Genomic DNA, 17,546 nt, shown 5'->3' on the forward strand with positions numbered 1-17,546 from the left:
TAATTATTAAGTAGAACTGGAAGATATTTTTCACTCGGCCTTAAAATAAATTAAAAAAAAAACAAAAAAAAAACGCCACACACATTAAAAATTGTTTATTAAATGACAACATAGCACAAAAGACGTGGACCTAGTTCTCCTAAAATCTATCCTGATGTTCTACTTCAAACACAGTCACACTTCACTATGATAAACGAGCACATTAATGTGTTATTTTTCCCATTAAAGTAATAATTCTGCGTCGGTAATGCCATAATTGCCAGCAAAAATAATTCCTTAGTGAAATACAAATATACTCTGAATCAGCACAAAGGTTTAAACAGCACTTTTGATTATCCGGGATTAAAACCAGCAGACTTTGAGAGCGTCCTACAGACACTAGAGCATATAAACATTTACATGTGCAGAGATCCATTCAGCTGCAGGAGTAGCTCAGAAGAAGTAGACCTGCTCATATGCTGTGATGTTTGCAACATAGACAGGTGAGTAGTTGTAAATCAGTGAGGATTCCTCTTCTGCAAGACTGTCAAAGTGATGTAAACTTCTCCTTGCTAAACAAAGCAGAGCAGACATACATGTGGTTAGGTTACGTTAGAATAAAATAGCTTAATGGAGGAATTTCATAGATCGGCATATATAAGCTTTAATGGTAATATTTGTTGGTGCTGGTCTGTTCTGCTCTTATGTGGTTCATGTACAAATCCTGTGTACATTTTAGCCGTTTATCATGGACTGATGGAATTTTGAACATTTAGTTTTAGATCTGCGGTCATGTGAAAATCCTGTGGAAAAACTAAGTATACGTTTACTTCTTTAATAGCAATTAATCAAACTCACTTGATAAAATAATCGACAGCAAGTAACGATTTTATAGACCCCTTCTATACAAGCAGAAATTTTGACAGTTTGCAAGTCTGGAGCGTTTAGGTGTGTGCCATAGTTTTCCCAGAAGAGGACATCCCAGCAAATTCACTTCAAGTGCAATACTCAGAAATTTAAAGAAACAAAACAAACAAGCGCCAAAACAAGACATCTCGTACTCAGGCCTTAGTAACCATGTTAAATGCTACAATGCATGACAGTATGCTGATGGATACAAATATAGCTTGTTTGGAAGGGCTGCCAAGACAAAGCGACATTTTTCCTAAAAAGAACACAGCAGCACAGTTTAGGTTTGCAAAGATGCATCTGAACAAACTGCAAGATTTCTGGAACAAAGTTCTTTGGAAAGCCAAGACCAAAGTAGAGATGTTTGGGCATTATGCTAAGTGCCATGTTTGGAGAAAACCAAGAAAATGCAAATGAGCACTAACCCCTCACACCAGCTGCCAAGCACAATGGTGGAGGGTAGTTATTTGTGCTCTTTTTCCAGCCACAGGACCTGCATGCCTTGCAGTCACCAAGTTAACCATGAACTCCAAATACTAGTGATGCTCCATGACTGCATCTCACTGGGTGTTAGCTCGCTCTGCTGTAAGTAGGATCACTTCCCGTTCCTGTTACAGCGCACAGTGGGGCCTGTGTAGCCTTTCTACTTAGCCAATTTAATCGAAAGCGTCTAAATTCATAGTGGAATCTTCACGTGCTTTATCCAAAATTGTTGGGACAACAATCCCAAGCACAGCAGCAAACCTGCAACAGAATGGCTAAAAAAAAGAAATCAAAAGGAAAGAATCAAGGTGTTGCAACGGCACAAATTCCAGACCTCAACCTTAGTGAAATCCTGTCACGGGAACCTAAAGGAGCCGTGCATAAACAATTGTCTGCAATCTTTAATGAACTGAAGCACTGCTGTAAAGAACAGAGGGCCCAAATTCCTCCACAGTGACGTGACAGACCGATAAAGTCACACAAAAGGATTACTTAAGCTATTGCCACTAAAAGTGGTTCTGCAAGCTACTAGTTTACACAGCACTGCATGGAGTCCTGTGAAGTTGGTTTTTTTTTTTTTTTTTTCACGTCTGCAAGTGAAACTGATCAAAACAGGGCGATAAATATACCCACAGTTCTGAAAGCAGTTCATGAGAAGATAGCACGCTGTTTTATATAAGGTTTGCATCAGTGATGCTGATTAGTTAAGTTGGTTTCACCAGGAAATAGCGGTCACCACAAAGGAAGCAAAAAAATAAATAAAAAATAAAAGATTAAAAAAAAAACAAAAAAAAAAACACAACACACACACACACACACACACACACACAGGAAACTGACAGCTATTGGCCACATTAGACAGTCTTCATTGTCTTCAGCACTCAGTTTCACTTCACTACAAAGAAGTTTTTTTATTACCACTTATTTTTTTTCTCTGTGTTTTTGGTTATGCCAGTGAAATTACTATGGCATCCAATAATTTCATAAATGATTATGCATTTTCAGCATTAGGCACAGGGCTCACTAGAGCATGGCAAGCCCTCTTGCTACGGTCAGTTTCTGATTGTTTGGTCAGAGACATTCATACTAGTGGCCTACTGGAAGTGATTTTGTAGGACTCCAGCAGCGCTCATCCTGTTCCTCGTTTCAAAAAGGAGCAGATACCAGTCCTGGTGATGGGTTAGGACCTTCTATAGCTCTGTCCAACTCCTTTTGGTCATTGTACACGCTGCTGTGTTATCCTGGAGGTGTTGGACTACCTGTGCAACCTATGTATGAGATGTTTTAGGTCCACGTATCACCTTATGCTACCAGTAGTGACATTGACCCTAGCTGAATGCATCTGTTGATTTCATGTAACACCAATGCAACTGAAAACTGATTAGCAACTCCCTCTGCTTCTTATTCGACTAGATTAATATCCCAGTTTAATTGGGTTGATACTATACTCTGATTAAAAAGTGTTCCTTTAATTTTGTTGAGCAGTGTATGTTTTTTGATAATGCACGCTTGTCATGTTACCTTCATTGACAAAAAATTCAGCTAGCAGCGACGATAACTGCACAGCGTGATGGGAGTGAGGGAAGTTCAGCTTTCTGTACCACTGAAAACGATTCACCTCCGGGTGCCACTGAACTCCGTAGAAGGGATATCTTTTACCTGCCATAACAAAACAATATATCTCTTGGTACAGTGCTGTTTCATGGAAATCCTTCAGCTTCCCAAATAAAAAAATAAACCTTGTAACCTTCGAAAGTTGACACAAAGTGAGCTCCGTTCTTAGCGATGTTTGTTGACAAGATGGTGAAGAAACTCTGTAGCGTCTCATTTTCCTGGAAGTCCTGTGAGAACATTCGTCATATTAGCAGTTATCATTTAAGTGTCTCTATTTGTTATTAACTTTTTTAACTCTCCTTCTTGTATGCAATACTCAGAACTGTTTGGATTTATTAGAAGAATTCGCTTTTGGGCTTCATTTCTACTAATGCTTTGTTTAATGTCCGCTCAAATGACGACAACTCTTTTCATGGCAGACAAATTCATTCTGAATGCAGATTAAAAGACATATCTGTATAGTAAATCTGTTAAACCCCTGCTGAAACGAAGGCTCCTAACTGATCATTGGCTGGGATTTTATTTCTCCAAACAATAACTATTCAAAACCTAACAGAGGAAGTAAAACTTTCTGTTTGGCGACACTGGTCAGAAGAAGGCTCATGCTGTACCTTTATTGTAATTCCATAGTTGTGAAAATTGCCAGTCAGAGGTTCCTGGGTCAAAGCATTGATGAGCTCATCTGGGAAAGTATTAAACATCCGGCTGGACTGCGCCTCTGCATGCAACACAAAAGGGTATTTGATTAAGTCCACTTACAAAATTGAACACATTTAACACAAAAGAAGAAAAAACATCTGAATAGATATATCAGTTTAGGATAAGACAATGTAGGCAATTTAACTGTTCAGAAGTCTTCAGAAGTCATCATAGCTAAAATATCTAACCTCACACTCTGAAGAAAGGCAAAAATAGACTTTTGGGGGGAATAAATTTGAATATTTTTTGATGCATCTCAGTTTGATTATTTTATTTGTTCTCTAACTGACAAAGCATTTGAGAACAATTTAATAATTTAACAATTTAATGCTTCAAGAGATCAATCATCATCCCTGTGCCCAAGAACAACAAGCCCTCGTGCCTAAATAACTACTGGCCAGTTGCACTGACTTCGGTGGGAGGCTGTTAAAAAACATCATCTCCTCCTCCATCCCAAACACCAAAGATCCGCTCCAGTTCGCCTAATGACTCAACAGATCCATGGAGGACGCCATCGCCCATGTTCTGCACACCATTCTTAGCCACGTGGACAAAAAACAGGGTAACTATGTGAGACTGCTGTTTGCTGATTACAGTTCAGCATTTAACACAATAGTGCCCAGCAGACTGTTCACAAAGCTGAGGGATCTGGGACACAACAGCCGTCTGTATGCATGGGTGTTGGACTTCCTCACTGGCAGAACTCAGGTGGTGAGGGTGGGTAGGTGCGTCTCCGACAGCATCACCATCAACACAGGAGCGCCACAGGGCTGTGTACTCTCGCCACTGCTCTACTCCCTCTACACTTCCGACTGTGTGGCCACTCTTGGCTCCAATACAATTATGAAGTTTGCTGATGACACAGTGGTGTTGGGTGCCATCTCCAATAACGATGAGGCGGCCTCAAGAGGAGCTTCTTAGGGTAAGAGTAAAGTTAGGGTCAAAGAATTACAAAAACAATCTCATCCAAAGAGCACATCACATATATGCAGAAAGAGCATTTAAAGTTGGGGCCAAAAATCCCCCAGATTTTGTAACTTGCCTCTAAGTGTTTTGTTCAGGCACTCTTCTGCAAAGAATTTCTAACCACTGAAGAAAAAAAAAAAAAGTTCCAGCTAGCTTGCTTGCATGCATACATACAAAAACACATTCCTCCTGTTAATTCAAAGAGTAAAAAAAATAACACAGATTCACATAAAGACAGCAACCAAGCACGAACCTGTGGTTAAGTTGAGGGGCAATGCTAAGTTCTCAGCTGGGGTTTTTGTCAGGAGATTTTCACCAGCCACCAGCACAGTGAGTAGCTGCATTCCCATGCATGTGCCCCAAATAGGGAAGTAGTCCCCGGCATCATTAGCCTGAAAGTCACAGGAAGTTGGAAATGTAATTTTTCTGCACCAACAGCAGGAAACCAAAACGAAAATTTACGCTAACGGACAAAATGTTGCTAAATTTTTTTTCTCTTTTGCAATCAACAGTAGCTTAAATGTCCTGCAGATGTAGGGCAAGTGTACGTCATATTAACAACAAACTAGTCTTGATCTTAAACAATGTTCTCGGTGCAAAGATTAACCTCAAACTATTAATAATTGATTGAAGTTAACGTTAATTTTGTAGAGCAGAATTTCAAAATGCCAAGTGTAAGTGTTCAAATGTTGTTAAATAAGAAGTTCTTATTTTCTTTGCTATTAAGCATTGGAAACCTTCAGGACAGGTACAAGATCTTCCCCTAAGAGGAGTTCATTTCTGCACAAACGAGACAGGCTTTGAAGCAGAAAACAATAAACAGAGAATGATGTTCTGTACTAACCGCCAGAGCGAGCCTGTAAAAAATCTTCGCCACCCGGGCAAAGTCTGAAGTCTCCAAATCTGCATCACCCCCAATGAAAATCAACCTGAACCGACATCACATGGCAAATAATGTAATCTATTTAGACACAAATTTCAGTTGCCAACACATTTAAATCAATATACAGTAGCTCACCCGTTTATCTTCATGAAAATGTTCTCATATTCAGATGTAGTCAGAGTTAATCTGTGCAGGGAAACAAAAAACAATGAGTGTTGTACTATTTTCCATTGTTCAGACTACACAATGGTGAGCTCACACAGGGGGTCAACTTCTTCTTCTTCCACAAAATGTCAGCAACAATGGAAACATTAGGCGAGTTAACATTCACCTAATGTTGAACGCTGATGCAAAGCCACCAAGCTCCAATGACTCAAAATGAGTCTCCTTAAAAAAAAAACCCTCTCTCTGTTTTTAATATGCAGATTTAAAGAGACTGTTGTTTTGAGTGAGGTTTAATAGGCATAATGAGCTCTAAATACACCCAGTTCTTTCCTTTTCATTGGAGCCAACAGAACAGACTTCTTTAAAAGCTTATCTTTACTGTTAAATGACTCAACCCACCTTATAGGCATCACTCTGCTGCCCCCAGACTCGATGTATTTCACGTAAGAGGAAGGTATGTAAGTCTTCCCAAATGGTTTCATAATTTCATCCGTAACAACCTGAGTTAAAACACCTGTGGAACAAAAATCACAGCAGCTCTGATTGAACAGTCAACAGTGACACAGCCACAGAAATGCAGTGATTCGCTCTGCTTTCTAAAGACGTGTATCTCTGTGAGTGAAATACCAAATATAAAGTCCTGATGGTGTATTTTACTCACCTATCACAGATCTGTCATTCACAGCCTCGTTGCTGAGTTTAGTCGGCATAGCTCTGCTGCAGCAGAAGCAGCAGGCAAAAAACAAGCACAGATAGGTCGAAACTCCTGTGTTAAACATGTTTTTGGTCACCAGCTTAGTTCAGCAGAGCAGTCTTCTTTAACAAAGCTGTCAGAGCTGTGGATAATGAAAGCAGCCGACTTGTATAAGCCGTGTTAGAACAGGATATAGTCAGTTCAGGGAAGTGAGGAGTGCCCAGATTTACATGTGACAACTCCTGTACCACACATGCCGGTCAAGCAACATGACTGCTGAGGTAAACATAAAGGTTTTGCTGACAGCGCGGAGTTTTTGGCAACATTTTTGATCATTGAGTTTATTGGAAATTACGTAGCCTCATTGGTTTGTGCTGAGGTTTATAGTAGAGGTCATGTGACCACTATAGCAGCCAGCTGCAGGTTCATGCATGGATAAAAACTGCTGTCAGACAAGTTTCTGTTCCAAAGTTAAAGTTTAAAAAGTTTAAAGGTGTTGCAGGCGTATTTTTCCAATAGTGCTGTTTAAATACAAGTTCCTCATAAGAGACCAAAATAACGAACCCCATGCATGACTGTCGCAACTTTTCTAATGCTTTATGTTAAAAGTGGCAAAAACAACTGATTTTGTAACCGATACAGTTGATTTACAGATTGTGTAACACATGTTTTTTTTTTAACTTCAACCACTGATGAACACACATTCCTACCTTAAATTATGCAGACAGATGGCTTATGGTTTAGGAAGAGGGTAAAAAAAGCAATTGGTGCTCCAAGGGTTTCTAATACAGCCCGCCCAAATTCTTGCGGGCATAAGGAAACGCTGACATGAAGGCTGCTTGTGTAAATGGAAAAATTCAACATTCGATTTAGGCAAACACACGTTATGCAACAATAAGATGTTATTGTAACCACCGAAGCTTAACATGCATTTAAATACCATACATAACCTTTATGTAAAATGTCACTTAATGCTTTACTTTCATATTTTAAAGGACTAACCTGAATCAACAGGAAGGATTTGAGTCACCAAAACAACTGTGCACCATTTGAGCACTCCAGCCTTTCCACTTATGAAGGATTGTTTGCATCCCGGGCTTTCTGCCAAATGGGCAAAAGTACAACACCAGTACAACAACTCCAAAAAAGGCATAGTTTGGTATAAACTGGACTCAGTGAGCAGAGTCAAGCAGATGTTTGCACGTCTACATTAGAAAACAGAAAAGCAGGTTCTTGTGAGTGACTAGTTGCTTAACTGAGTTAACAGCCATGCTACTGGGAGCTCTGTCAGACAGGAGAGTGACTATTAGTGGAGTATCAGGTAAGTGGGAATGAGTATTGCTGCATTTGTAATTGATTGTAACAGTCTAACATAAAAAGATGGCATGGGGGAGCTCAAAAGGAGTACTTGGTCAACAGGAGGCAGGCGGAGACCTTGTAAGTCATTCCACTTGCAGGTAGTAAATAAGAAAAACTGCCTGGAGGTGCTCACAGTCCACAGGAGTGTTTGACTTGGAGTTCAAAGGTTTCCTGGCAGCTAGAGGAGGAGCAGAAAATACAGGTTACACAAGGTAAGTGCAGAAAATTACTCAAAACCAAGTAGGCCTGACGGTCACCATGTCAGGACAATCTGAGAACTGTGACACCCAGCAGCCAAGCTCTTGATTACGCCATAGAAAACAGCTGGGGGAACGACAACATGAGCCAGAAGGCTCCACCCAGGGGCGGATCAGAGGGAAGGTGCTGGCCCAGCTATTCCACCTGAGGCTAAGAACAGAGGTTAACAAATAATAAAAAATAAATAAATAGAAGTAAACCATGACAAAATCAGGATGCTATAAAATGTAAATAAAAACTGCCCCCCCCGAAAAGGTAAACTGAACATCAAGAGATTTTTGTTTCTAAAAAATAAAAGCTTATCAAGTTATCTTACTGTTACTAAATGTAAGGTATATATGTAAGGCAATACTTTCCTCAAAGAAATTGTGAAACATGATATTGTGTTGCCTGGTAGTCGTGTCAACGAGTCACCCCTGATGGAAGCAAGCTGTCAGATTTTGCTCTAGTATCTGTTGTCAGATCTGAAGACTCTTCATATCATTCAAAAGGTCTGAAGGGACGTTGTTGCCTGGAAAATATTTCTCCCTGTTAATGTATCCCATCAACAGATAGTCGAGGTATTCCTCATCAGAGTCATTCCAAATGTCACCATAGACATTTTTTTCAAGATTTGTCACACCAATGACAACTCTCTTTAGTGACAATGGCATAACCAGATCAAAACATGTTTTGGTGTCACTTATTCTTGTCACAGAAAACCTTGCAATCTCAGGGGTCATTTTGATGACATTTGTAGCAGTTGCCCTGCCATATAAGCCACAAGGTACTGGACTCCAAGAGATGGTACCGCTTTTGAATTTGTGTGTTACAGGAAGAGCAGCTTCAGTCCCCATGACCGCCTCATAAGACCTCATATCATTGTCCTCTTCAGAAACCGGCTCATCCATATTTCTGTTTTGTGTCCTCTGCCTTTAGCAGAGCAAAATCTAAATTTAAATACAAATTTAAAAGGCCCTTTTATGTTTTTAAAACCTAAAAACAAGTCTGTGCTGACCCCTACACAAGAGGAAGGTTAATCTGTCTCCAGTATATTCAGTTCAGTCGTCAGATAATAACGAATTATGATAAATGATACACAGACATCAGATAACATTTAGTGTTTCTGTTAAGCTGCTTTAATGGATGTACACTTAACAATTTATTTTACAGAACATATTAGAAAAAACAAACTTTAAAAATGTCCTCAAAGGATGCAGAGATCGAGTAAGAAAATGGAGTTAAAACCAAACTTAAGCTTACACATACTGATACGATTATTGGATTAGTAAACTGCAAGTCCTCAAACATCACATTTATATGTCCCACAGTGTTTGTCTTTTCAAAATACTGTACATTTATGGTAAAGACATTTGCTTCAGTCTCCAGGCAGATAACTTCAGATGCTACAGGTCGTTTATTCCAGGATATTCGCACAGCTTAATTTGGTCCTTTCAGTCACACATTAGTCTAATTGAGAGTGGTCCTAGCATCCATGGGAGCAGTGATCTTCATCTTCAAATGGCAAATAAATAATACTCTGGTCAATTCAGTTTTTCTCTGAAAAGAAAATAGACAAAATGGTACAAACTTAAACTCAAATAATAAATATTTATTTATTATTCAAATTATGAATTGGCACAGTTAGGTCCTCGTGTTTTTGCTGGCTTATACAGAAAGCACTTCATATGATTCTTAATCTTAGAAATGATTTAAAACTAAAATTATTTAACTAAAAAAGTCTGGAAAACTTGTTTTTCAGAATAAGAAACAATCATGCATACCTGACACTGATTTTTGTGATCAGATGATTTTCTTATTGTATACATAAAACGTAGTAATCTAGTTTTAAAGTAGATAATATATTTCAAATAAAATAGTAAAACAATATCAAGCAGACAGACTTACCTCTGAGTCTTTGTATTTCCTGACAAATATCTTTATACACAGCTGCCAGCAGCTCTTCTTTTGGCTTCAAACCATCCAGAAATACTGGGGGGAAAAAATGCCACATTAAAAAAACCCACATCAGTGTCATTTATTTTATTATTCAGTGATAGTGCAGTTTGTTTGTTTTGTTTAATAATATTTTGTTCTAATCATCACACATGCATTTCTACCAAATTCTGATGTGTCGCTCTCGATCTCTTCTCGGTTTTTCAGGTACATTGGCCACACGTATCCGTCGAAGTAGCCGGGAGGATCAGGAGGTGTGTACACTCTTAAACTGTTGAAGACAGCAAAGAAGGTAGACACAGTTACTTTCTTTTTTTTTGCATTAAGCGATACAACAGAATAAAAGTGCACAAATAATGTCAAGAACTTCATACAAATACTCGATAATCAAATAAATACCTTCGTCTCCTCTTGCAGGCATCATAAGGTATTTCCATGAAATATTTTTTGTCAAACAGTTCATCCAGAGGCCTGGAAGGGTAAAACATAATAAACCAGTAGAAATCTCCATCAGATAAACACAATTCACAAATTCTTCAGTATAAATTATTATTTCTATTTATATCTGTCAGTTTTTTTCTAGAAACAATAACACATTAATGAATGCTATATCTTTGCCTAACATTTAACGTAAGGCTCAATAATTGCCCCAAGTGATTAAAAAAAATAGAATTTCATAAAAACTGACATGAACAGCAAATTCCAGTATTATAAACAAAGTATTTAGTTACTTTCCAAAATATAAAGTCCTGTAAATCTTAAGATTTAATTTGCTAAATTTATAACTGAAACACACATGATGTCCTTTTATTTAATCCTCATTTGTGTACCTGTAGTTGAAAATGAGGAAGCCTTCCACTATGAGCACGAACACCTGGTTATCGACTGATGGTTCTATAAGCTGGGTCTCCAGGCCTTGCTGTCTGAGGAACGACTCGGGATCTCTTCGCCAGGAGTCGACGTCCCTCATCATCATCTGCATGTGCAGAGCCTCGAGGACTTAAATAGACCAGTGAGCATGACTTTCTTTCACATTTAAAATGAAAAAAATTTAATAACTGAATGAATATTACAGTCAGCCAACTATTGTTTGGATACTTCTCCTTTATTTTCTGCCATTGTGGCATTTTTATATCTTTCAGACTGTTGATTGACAAAAAGTGATTTTTAAGGTGTCACCTTGAGTTCTGTGAAACATTTTTACCATTTAATTTTAATTTGATTGCAATGAATGGAGAAGAAAATCAGTGATACCCTACATTACAATACATTACAATACCCTGCATTTCTTTAGCAACTTCTCCAGTTTGCTAAAACTTGGGAACTCGTGTGTAAAAAAAAAAAATACCACAGGTCATATTTTCAGATGGACAGATGAACTACAAATTCTGTAGTGATCATAAGTCTGGATATCAAAGATGAATGTAGCCACCAAGTCTGAAATGTGAAGCTGATAGACAAATGCCCTAAAACCTGCAACCTTTCTACTGACCAGTAGAGGGCGGGTTTTCTTGCTGCACAAAGAAGTCTAATTGTATAGAGGTCTATGAGAAAAAACAACCTATTTCTAGCTTTTATCACCACAGGTTTTTCCAATAATCCATCCTAGATAAGTCTTATCTAATATGTTGTAATACAGTGTAATGCAAATTGTCCTTACTGTCATATTGCTTGAACCCATTGCTGTCCATCGGCACCTCAGAGTCATCCTGAAGAAAGAAGCATATGTGATGCTTGCACCAAGGCTGGAAAAGTAGCAGTATGACTTGAACACAGCCTCACAGTCTACCTTAAAATATGAATCCTGTGCAATGATGCAGCTGTTGGGTATTTGCTCTTGCAGACTTGAGGCAAGTGTAGTTTTTCCTCCATTGGTCATCCTAAAGGAAAAAGAACATACATTAACCAATGAACATGTACTTTTAACAGTAAATCTACAAAAATAGCCTTGATATTTTTTTTAATGTTTGCCTCTTTCATTTAACTAAACTCTCTGAAATCACAGTCAATACAGAAATGTTTATCTGTAAAATGTCCTGCTCAGCCAGTGTTTCCTTCCATTACCAAAATTACTGCAACTGACAAAGAGGTTTCTTGCCATCCATATGTTCATGAATAAATAACTGAATACGTTTTTTAATTATTCTGATGCTCCTTTTTGTCTCTCCCTTTGTTTTGTCTCTTAATTTCTTTTCCACTTCCTGTTTTATTTGCCTTTCCCATCTCTTATTCCACCTGCACCTTGTCATCACATATGACAGTTTTCCTGCCCTCTTTCTAGTTTCACCTTTGTCTAATCAGCCTTGTGTGTATATACACTCACTGGTCACTTTATTAGGTACACCTCCTTAACTGCTTGTGAATATCTAATCGGACGATCATATGGTAAATGGTAAATGGCCTGTATTTGTATAGCCCTTTGGGGTCCCTAAGGACCCCAAAGCGCTTTACACTACATTCAGTCATTCACCCATTCACACACACATTCACACACTGGTGATGGCAAGCTACAATGTAGCCACAGCTGCCCTGGGGCGCACTGACAGAGGCACATGGCAGCAACTCATTGCATTTATGCATGTAGACATGATGAAGATGACCTGAAATTAAACCTTGATTGGGGGAAAAAGATGATTTAAGTTTTTTTGAATGTGGCATGGTTGTTGAGCCAGGTTGTTCAAAAACTGCTAATCTACTTGGATTTCTGGGTTTTGAAGCTGCAGAAGACCACAACAGGTGTCACCGACATCGGCTACATCAGCTACAATTCACACAATCTCACCAAAATTGGACAACAGAAGTTTGCAAAAATGTTGCTGGGTCTGATGAATCTCAATTTCTGTTGCAATATTCAGACGGTACAGTCAGAATTTGGTGAAAACAACATGAACTGTTCAGGCTGGTAGTGGCCACCAGAGTCACTGGATCTGAATCTAATAGAGTACCTATCCGTCACGGTGAAATGGGAGATTCACATCATAAATGCTGACAAAACTACAGTAACTGTGCTTCATAGCCTTATTTTAAAGTGTTGTTTATTTGATTTGATATAAGTCAACTCTTGCTTTATTTTATGATTTAAGGTGTAAATGTCCTTATGACATTTTTCATATTTTGGGCCTCTTTTAATTAAATTACCTTTAACCACACAGAAAGAAACAGAAAAGGGCAGAAAGCTTGTAATGTCCTGATGCACGCTCCAGGTGACGAAATCCCAGAAATCTGATTCTGTTCCTCTGGACATAACGTAGCGGTTTAGCAAAAGTTAAAATGCTACATCCAGATGAACAGAATCAACTTTCTGGGGGTAACGCTGTAATGTATTTACTGCCAGGTCATGCCAGTGAACAGCATCCCACTCTTTCATTGATAGTTGCTTCACAGGCTTGCCTCAAAGTTCATTTCAAGACCTTCCCACTCCTTTGGCAGCAGGTTTTTGTCCATAGTCATAGTCAAATCATAACAACAGTCGCCTCAAGTCGATTTATATTGTAAGGTAAAGACTCTGCAATAATCAGTGTTGGGTAAGTTACTTTAAATTAGTAACTTACTAGTTAATTCTATCAAAAGTAACTAGTTACTTCAAGTTACTCGTTACTTTCAAAATAACTAGTTACTAGGGAAAGTAACTTTGGCTTTACTCAGAATTCTCTTGTTAATGTGTTGCTTCCCTAACTGGATACCCAGCAAGGATGCCAGTCTTCTAGCTTGCTTACATGTTAGCGCTATCCTGCCACAAGTGCAGTGTGCCACCTATCAACAGAAAGGAAAAAATAATGTGCATATTTCCAGGAGAGAAATCCCAGGCCTGGACTATCATCGACTGCCACCATGATTCTAGCCCTATGTCACAGCATCACATTCGCTTTTTACATCCAACAGGAAAACTGCAATCGTGTTGCTTTCGATTGTACTCAGAACTCAGAAATTCTGCCTTCCAAATAGGAAGCTGTAGGTAACACCAGACAGATCTGCCCCTGCACAGTTACCAGCTGTCAGCTAAGTAAAAAAAGGATCCTGGTGTTATTTGTCTCTCAGAAACAGTTCATAACTTCCCTTCAACTCATTCATGTCACCTAAAAGGTAAACCTGTTTCTCCATCACCTGTTCAGCTCTGATGATCCAGTAAGGACATCTCCTGGTTTTATCTTCATGTTTCCCTCTCACCACATATCCAAACCGATATCATGACCAGCAGCTTTTACGGCTGTGGCTCCAGCAAACATCAGCTGATACTAGAAATTAATATTAAATAAATTCTAACAACAGCTGATCAAGCTTAAACGTGCTGCTGTTGTTTAGCGCGACATCCGCTGGTTTCCTCTTTCTGGTGCAAAGTGGGCGATAAACAAACAAGAGAGAAAAGCCGATCAGCTGATCATTGATCAGTTTCATGATTGAAGTAGCAACAGGAGAGGGAGGGGGAGAGAATGAGAGAAGAAGAAGCAGCTGACAGCGTAAAGACACAGAATAACTCCAGCTTTGTGTCTTTTTCATTCTAGCTGAAGTAACAAACTGTGATCCTTTTCACCTGAATATGAAACGCGTAATATTTTCTCTGAATACCGGACGATTCCGTTTTTTAAGGGACGGTTGGCAACTCTACTAACTAACCTTATGAATAAAATAAAGTTCACTATCAGTAACATCATAGCACCCACCCAGCTGTATAGAAACTCCGTCATGCTAGCTAGTACTCAGTACAAGTTATTGTAACTGACGGTAAAAAAGTCAGCACAACGAAAATAAACTCCACCTAAACTTGGTTTCTATCTGGCCCAGATAGACTGCAGGTCATAACTTCTTACCTGAAGTTCAGTTCACCTGACACTCGGACCGGCGGCCGCCTCGGGTCTCTCCTCCTCCTGCCTCCCCTTTCCCTCATCCACCTGCTGGCCTCCACCACTTGCTAATGTTACTGAATCTGTGGAAGCTCCGCCATAGCCACCACACGAAGTAACGAATAACGACCCTATCTAAATCCCAGTAGCGCGTTCCTGATTTTGGCATAGAAACTAGTTACCATGCTCGTTACCACAATAATAACGTAGTTACTGTAACGCGTTACTTAATAACGCGTTAGTCCCTACACTGGCAATAATAAAGAGAAAAACAATCAGACGAGAAAGCACTTGGAGACAGCGGGAAGGAAAAACTCCCTTTTAACAGGAAGCAACCTCCAGCAGAACCAGGATAAGGAAGGGGCAGCCATGTCCAACTAGCAGTAACTCACATCATTCCTAGTTGTAATATGCACCAATCAATATATATCATGGTCACAAATATTTAAAAAAAACTAATTTAATCCCTTAGTGCCTAGTGTACTATATTTCATACATAAGTTTTTTGTGAGACTTCTACATCAACATCATTCCGATTTTCCCCCCTCAAAAAACCTAAATAAATGTCATGGTCCTGAGTTAGTTTCTGGTTGTTTATTTGTGACTTCTAGTTCTTAGGCTTTTGTTACTGAGCCTCCTCATGTGTTCCAGGTGTCACATCTCGTCAAATTATGTTCTCATTTCTGTTCTTCCCCAGTTCCAGCATCGAGTCTCTATCTGTGTCTCATGTTTCCTGTTTTATTTTGATAGTTCCTCGTCTTGTGTTAGTGTGTTCTGTTTTGCTTCCTCCCGGTCTCTTGGGTGTGATTAGTCCCAGCTGTGTTTCCCTCCTGGTCCTCATTCCCTCGTTACCCTTTTGTGTATTTAGTCCTCTGTCTTCCACTGTCTGTCACTGGTTTGTCTTTTCTCCCTCTGTGTTTCCAGGTTCCTTGTTTTCATGTATTGTTTAGCTTTCCTAGTTTAGGTTTTGTTACTTCCCTTCCTGCCTTTTGTTTGTAGTTTTGTTCAGCCCCCACACAAAGGTTCACTTTTTGTTCAACTCCTCGCTCCGTCTCCATTGTGTGCTTTTGGGCCCACACTCTCTTCACTCTACACCGTCTGCTACAGCAGACGTCAGAAAAATTGCACAATACATTTTTAAATGACATTTTTAATTATCTAGCAATTATTTCATGGTACAGACTTTAAAGGGTTAAGGTATCCTCATTGCAAATGTTGCTCATTATTTTTATTTATTGTAAAATTAAAAAAGAATAACTGATTATTATGGTGCTATCAGCATCAGTTAGCCCTAGCTGGTTCTGTTTATTTTTTGTGTGAATGTGTGTGTGAATGGGTGGATGACTGGATGACTTGTGTAAAGCGCTTTGGGGTCCTTAGGGACTAGCAAAGTGCTATACAAATACAGGCCATTTATCTGCAAAATGTGTTGTCAAATGCAAAATAAATGGTTTAAATTTTTTAAGAAACATTTTTTTATTTTGAAAAAACTTGTTAAAATAGTACCAGTTGACATGTTTTTATAACACTCTCAGCTATTTGTATATCAGCCTAAAAATAGATGTAGTTAGGGGTACAGCCAGCATTTGCCCCATATCAAACTACACCCATCTGCAGTTTTGGGTGTGGTCTGAGGTTTAACTAGAAAACTTTAAAATGCAGATAAGTAAAGAATTCCTGCGTGCTGTTGGTAATAAATAGGCAGTGCAAAGTTCAGTGCCCCTTCTTTCATCCTTCCATCAGCCTATGTACCATTTTCTGAGGAAGGGTTATCTTAAAACTGCACCTTCTACTGTGGAAAGCATGGTTCGGAAACCTTTATTTGGAATATTTAAAATAAGCATTTGCAGACAAGGTTTGCATTGATCATCATTAAACACATAACATTAGATTAATACTAGGAGAATCAATGCAATTATCTGTTGTATTTAAGTTATATTTAAGTAAAAAACCCAGGGAGACTGGGGCTCACATGTCTGAAGAGTAAACAACTCTTATCAGTGTTTTGACATCACTGCCATATGCAGTGGCTTACTAACACACGTGCCCTCTGCTGCTCTGTGATACATGCATGCTAAACAGCACTGGTGAGTAATTTTAACATTTAATAAACGAATATATTTTGTTGCCTTTCTTATCTGCCTGTACTTTCTACTCATATGAGCAATTACCAAAAAGGATTTCACATTAAAAATTAAAATAAATAAATAAAACTCGAGCATGGAAAATATCCTCAAATGTCCCAAAATGACCTAAAAAGAAGTAGGCTGTAAAGTTGGTGTTTTGCAAAAAGTTCAAAATTATTAGTGTGTTTAATCACTTACCCACCAATTCCTACAATTAGTGTCTTCATTCCACTTGTCTGCGTCTGCTCGCCGCAAAGCTACCGATTTATAGAACTTGTAATACTAACGTAATTAAGGAGTCACATGCAAATGTATACACCACGCTGGTAGCTAGTCCAGTCCAGTCCTCCCACGTGCTATTCTGGACGCTTACGATTTGCCGTTGGAGCCTCTACGTCACTCACGACCTGCCCATTGAGGGGAAAAAAATTGTTTTGTTTTTTATTCATGTTGTTTTCTCTTCTTTAATCATTTATTACATTTTATACTGATATGTTCGTACTCAAATATTTATTTGCAAAAAAATTGTTTCATAGTGTTACAACTTAAATCTAAACATGTACAGTTATGAAATAACAATAAAAAAACAAAAATGAATTTTAAGAAAATGTAAATATATTTATACTTAATATATA

At 38.6% G+C, this 17,546-nt stretch overlaps 2 protein-coding genes across 9 annotated transcripts; both read right to left on the minus strand.

Moving 5' to 3' along the window:
• Nucleotides 1-54: 54 nt before the first annotated feature.
• LOC146376357 (gamma-glutamyl hydrolase) lies at nucleotides 55-8,145 on the minus strand. 3 transcript variants are annotated; one of them, XM_084946568.1, is made up of 12 exons: nucleotides 8,009-8,145; nucleotides 7,395-7,929; nucleotides 7,103-7,227; nucleotides 6,360-6,534; nucleotides 6,098-6,212; nucleotides 5,669-5,719; nucleotides 5,495-5,579; nucleotides 4,904-5,042; nucleotides 3,597-3,703; nucleotides 3,119-3,212; nucleotides 2,893-3,030; nucleotides 55-551 (listed from the first exon to the last, which is right to left on the minus strand). In XM_084946568.1, the coding sequence occupies exons 4-12, from the start codon at nucleotides 6,475-6,477 to the stop codon at nucleotides 433-435; spliced, it is 966 nt and encodes a 321-aa protein (XP_084802694.1). In that variant the 5' UTR covers nucleotides 6,478-6,534; nucleotides 7,103-7,227; nucleotides 7,395-7,929; nucleotides 8,009-8,145; the 3' UTR covers nucleotides 55-432. The 3 variants fall into 3 exon arrangements, with proteins under 3 accessions (XP_084802694.1, XP_084802696.1, XP_084802695.1); XM_084946570.1 differs by having other exon boundaries at nucleotides 7,395-7,493; nucleotides 7,827-8,145; XM_084946569.1 differs by having other exon boundaries at nucleotides 6,360-6,557; nucleotides 7,395-8,145.
• Nucleotides 8,146-9,104: 959 nt separating this feature from the next.
• On the minus strand, nucleotides 9,105-17,253 carry nmrk1 (nicotinamide riboside kinase 1). 6 transcript variants are annotated; one of them, XM_084946572.1, is made up of 8 exons: nucleotides 17,110-17,253; nucleotides 11,734-11,824; nucleotides 11,605-11,653; nucleotides 10,775-10,943; nucleotides 10,344-10,415; nucleotides 10,109-10,215; nucleotides 9,897-9,980; nucleotides 9,105-9,548 (listed from the first exon to the last, which is right to left on the minus strand). In XM_084946572.1, the coding sequence occupies exons 1-8, from the start codon at nucleotides 17,136-17,138 to the stop codon at nucleotides 9,538-9,540; spliced, it is 612 nt and encodes a 203-aa protein (XP_084802698.1). In that variant the 5' UTR covers nucleotides 17,139-17,253; the 3' UTR covers nucleotides 9,105-9,537. The 6 variants fall into 6 exon arrangements, with proteins under 6 accessions (XP_084802698.1, XP_084802701.1, XP_084802699.1 ...); XM_084946575.1 differs by having other exon boundaries at nucleotides 10,775-10,920; nucleotides 17,114-17,247; XM_084946573.1 differs by having other exon boundaries at nucleotides 17,114-17,245.
• Between the last annotated feature and the right edge of the window lie 293 nt (nucleotides 17,254-17,546).

This window comes from Perissodus microlepis, chromosome 12 (genome assembly GCF_051167445.1).
Source record: "Perissodus microlepis isolate ML-2025 ecotype Zambia chromosome 12, ASM5116744v1, whole genome shotgun sequence".
Classification (NCBI taxonomy): Eukaryota; Metazoa; Chordata; class Actinopteri; order Cichliformes; family Cichlidae; genus Perissodus; species Perissodus microlepis.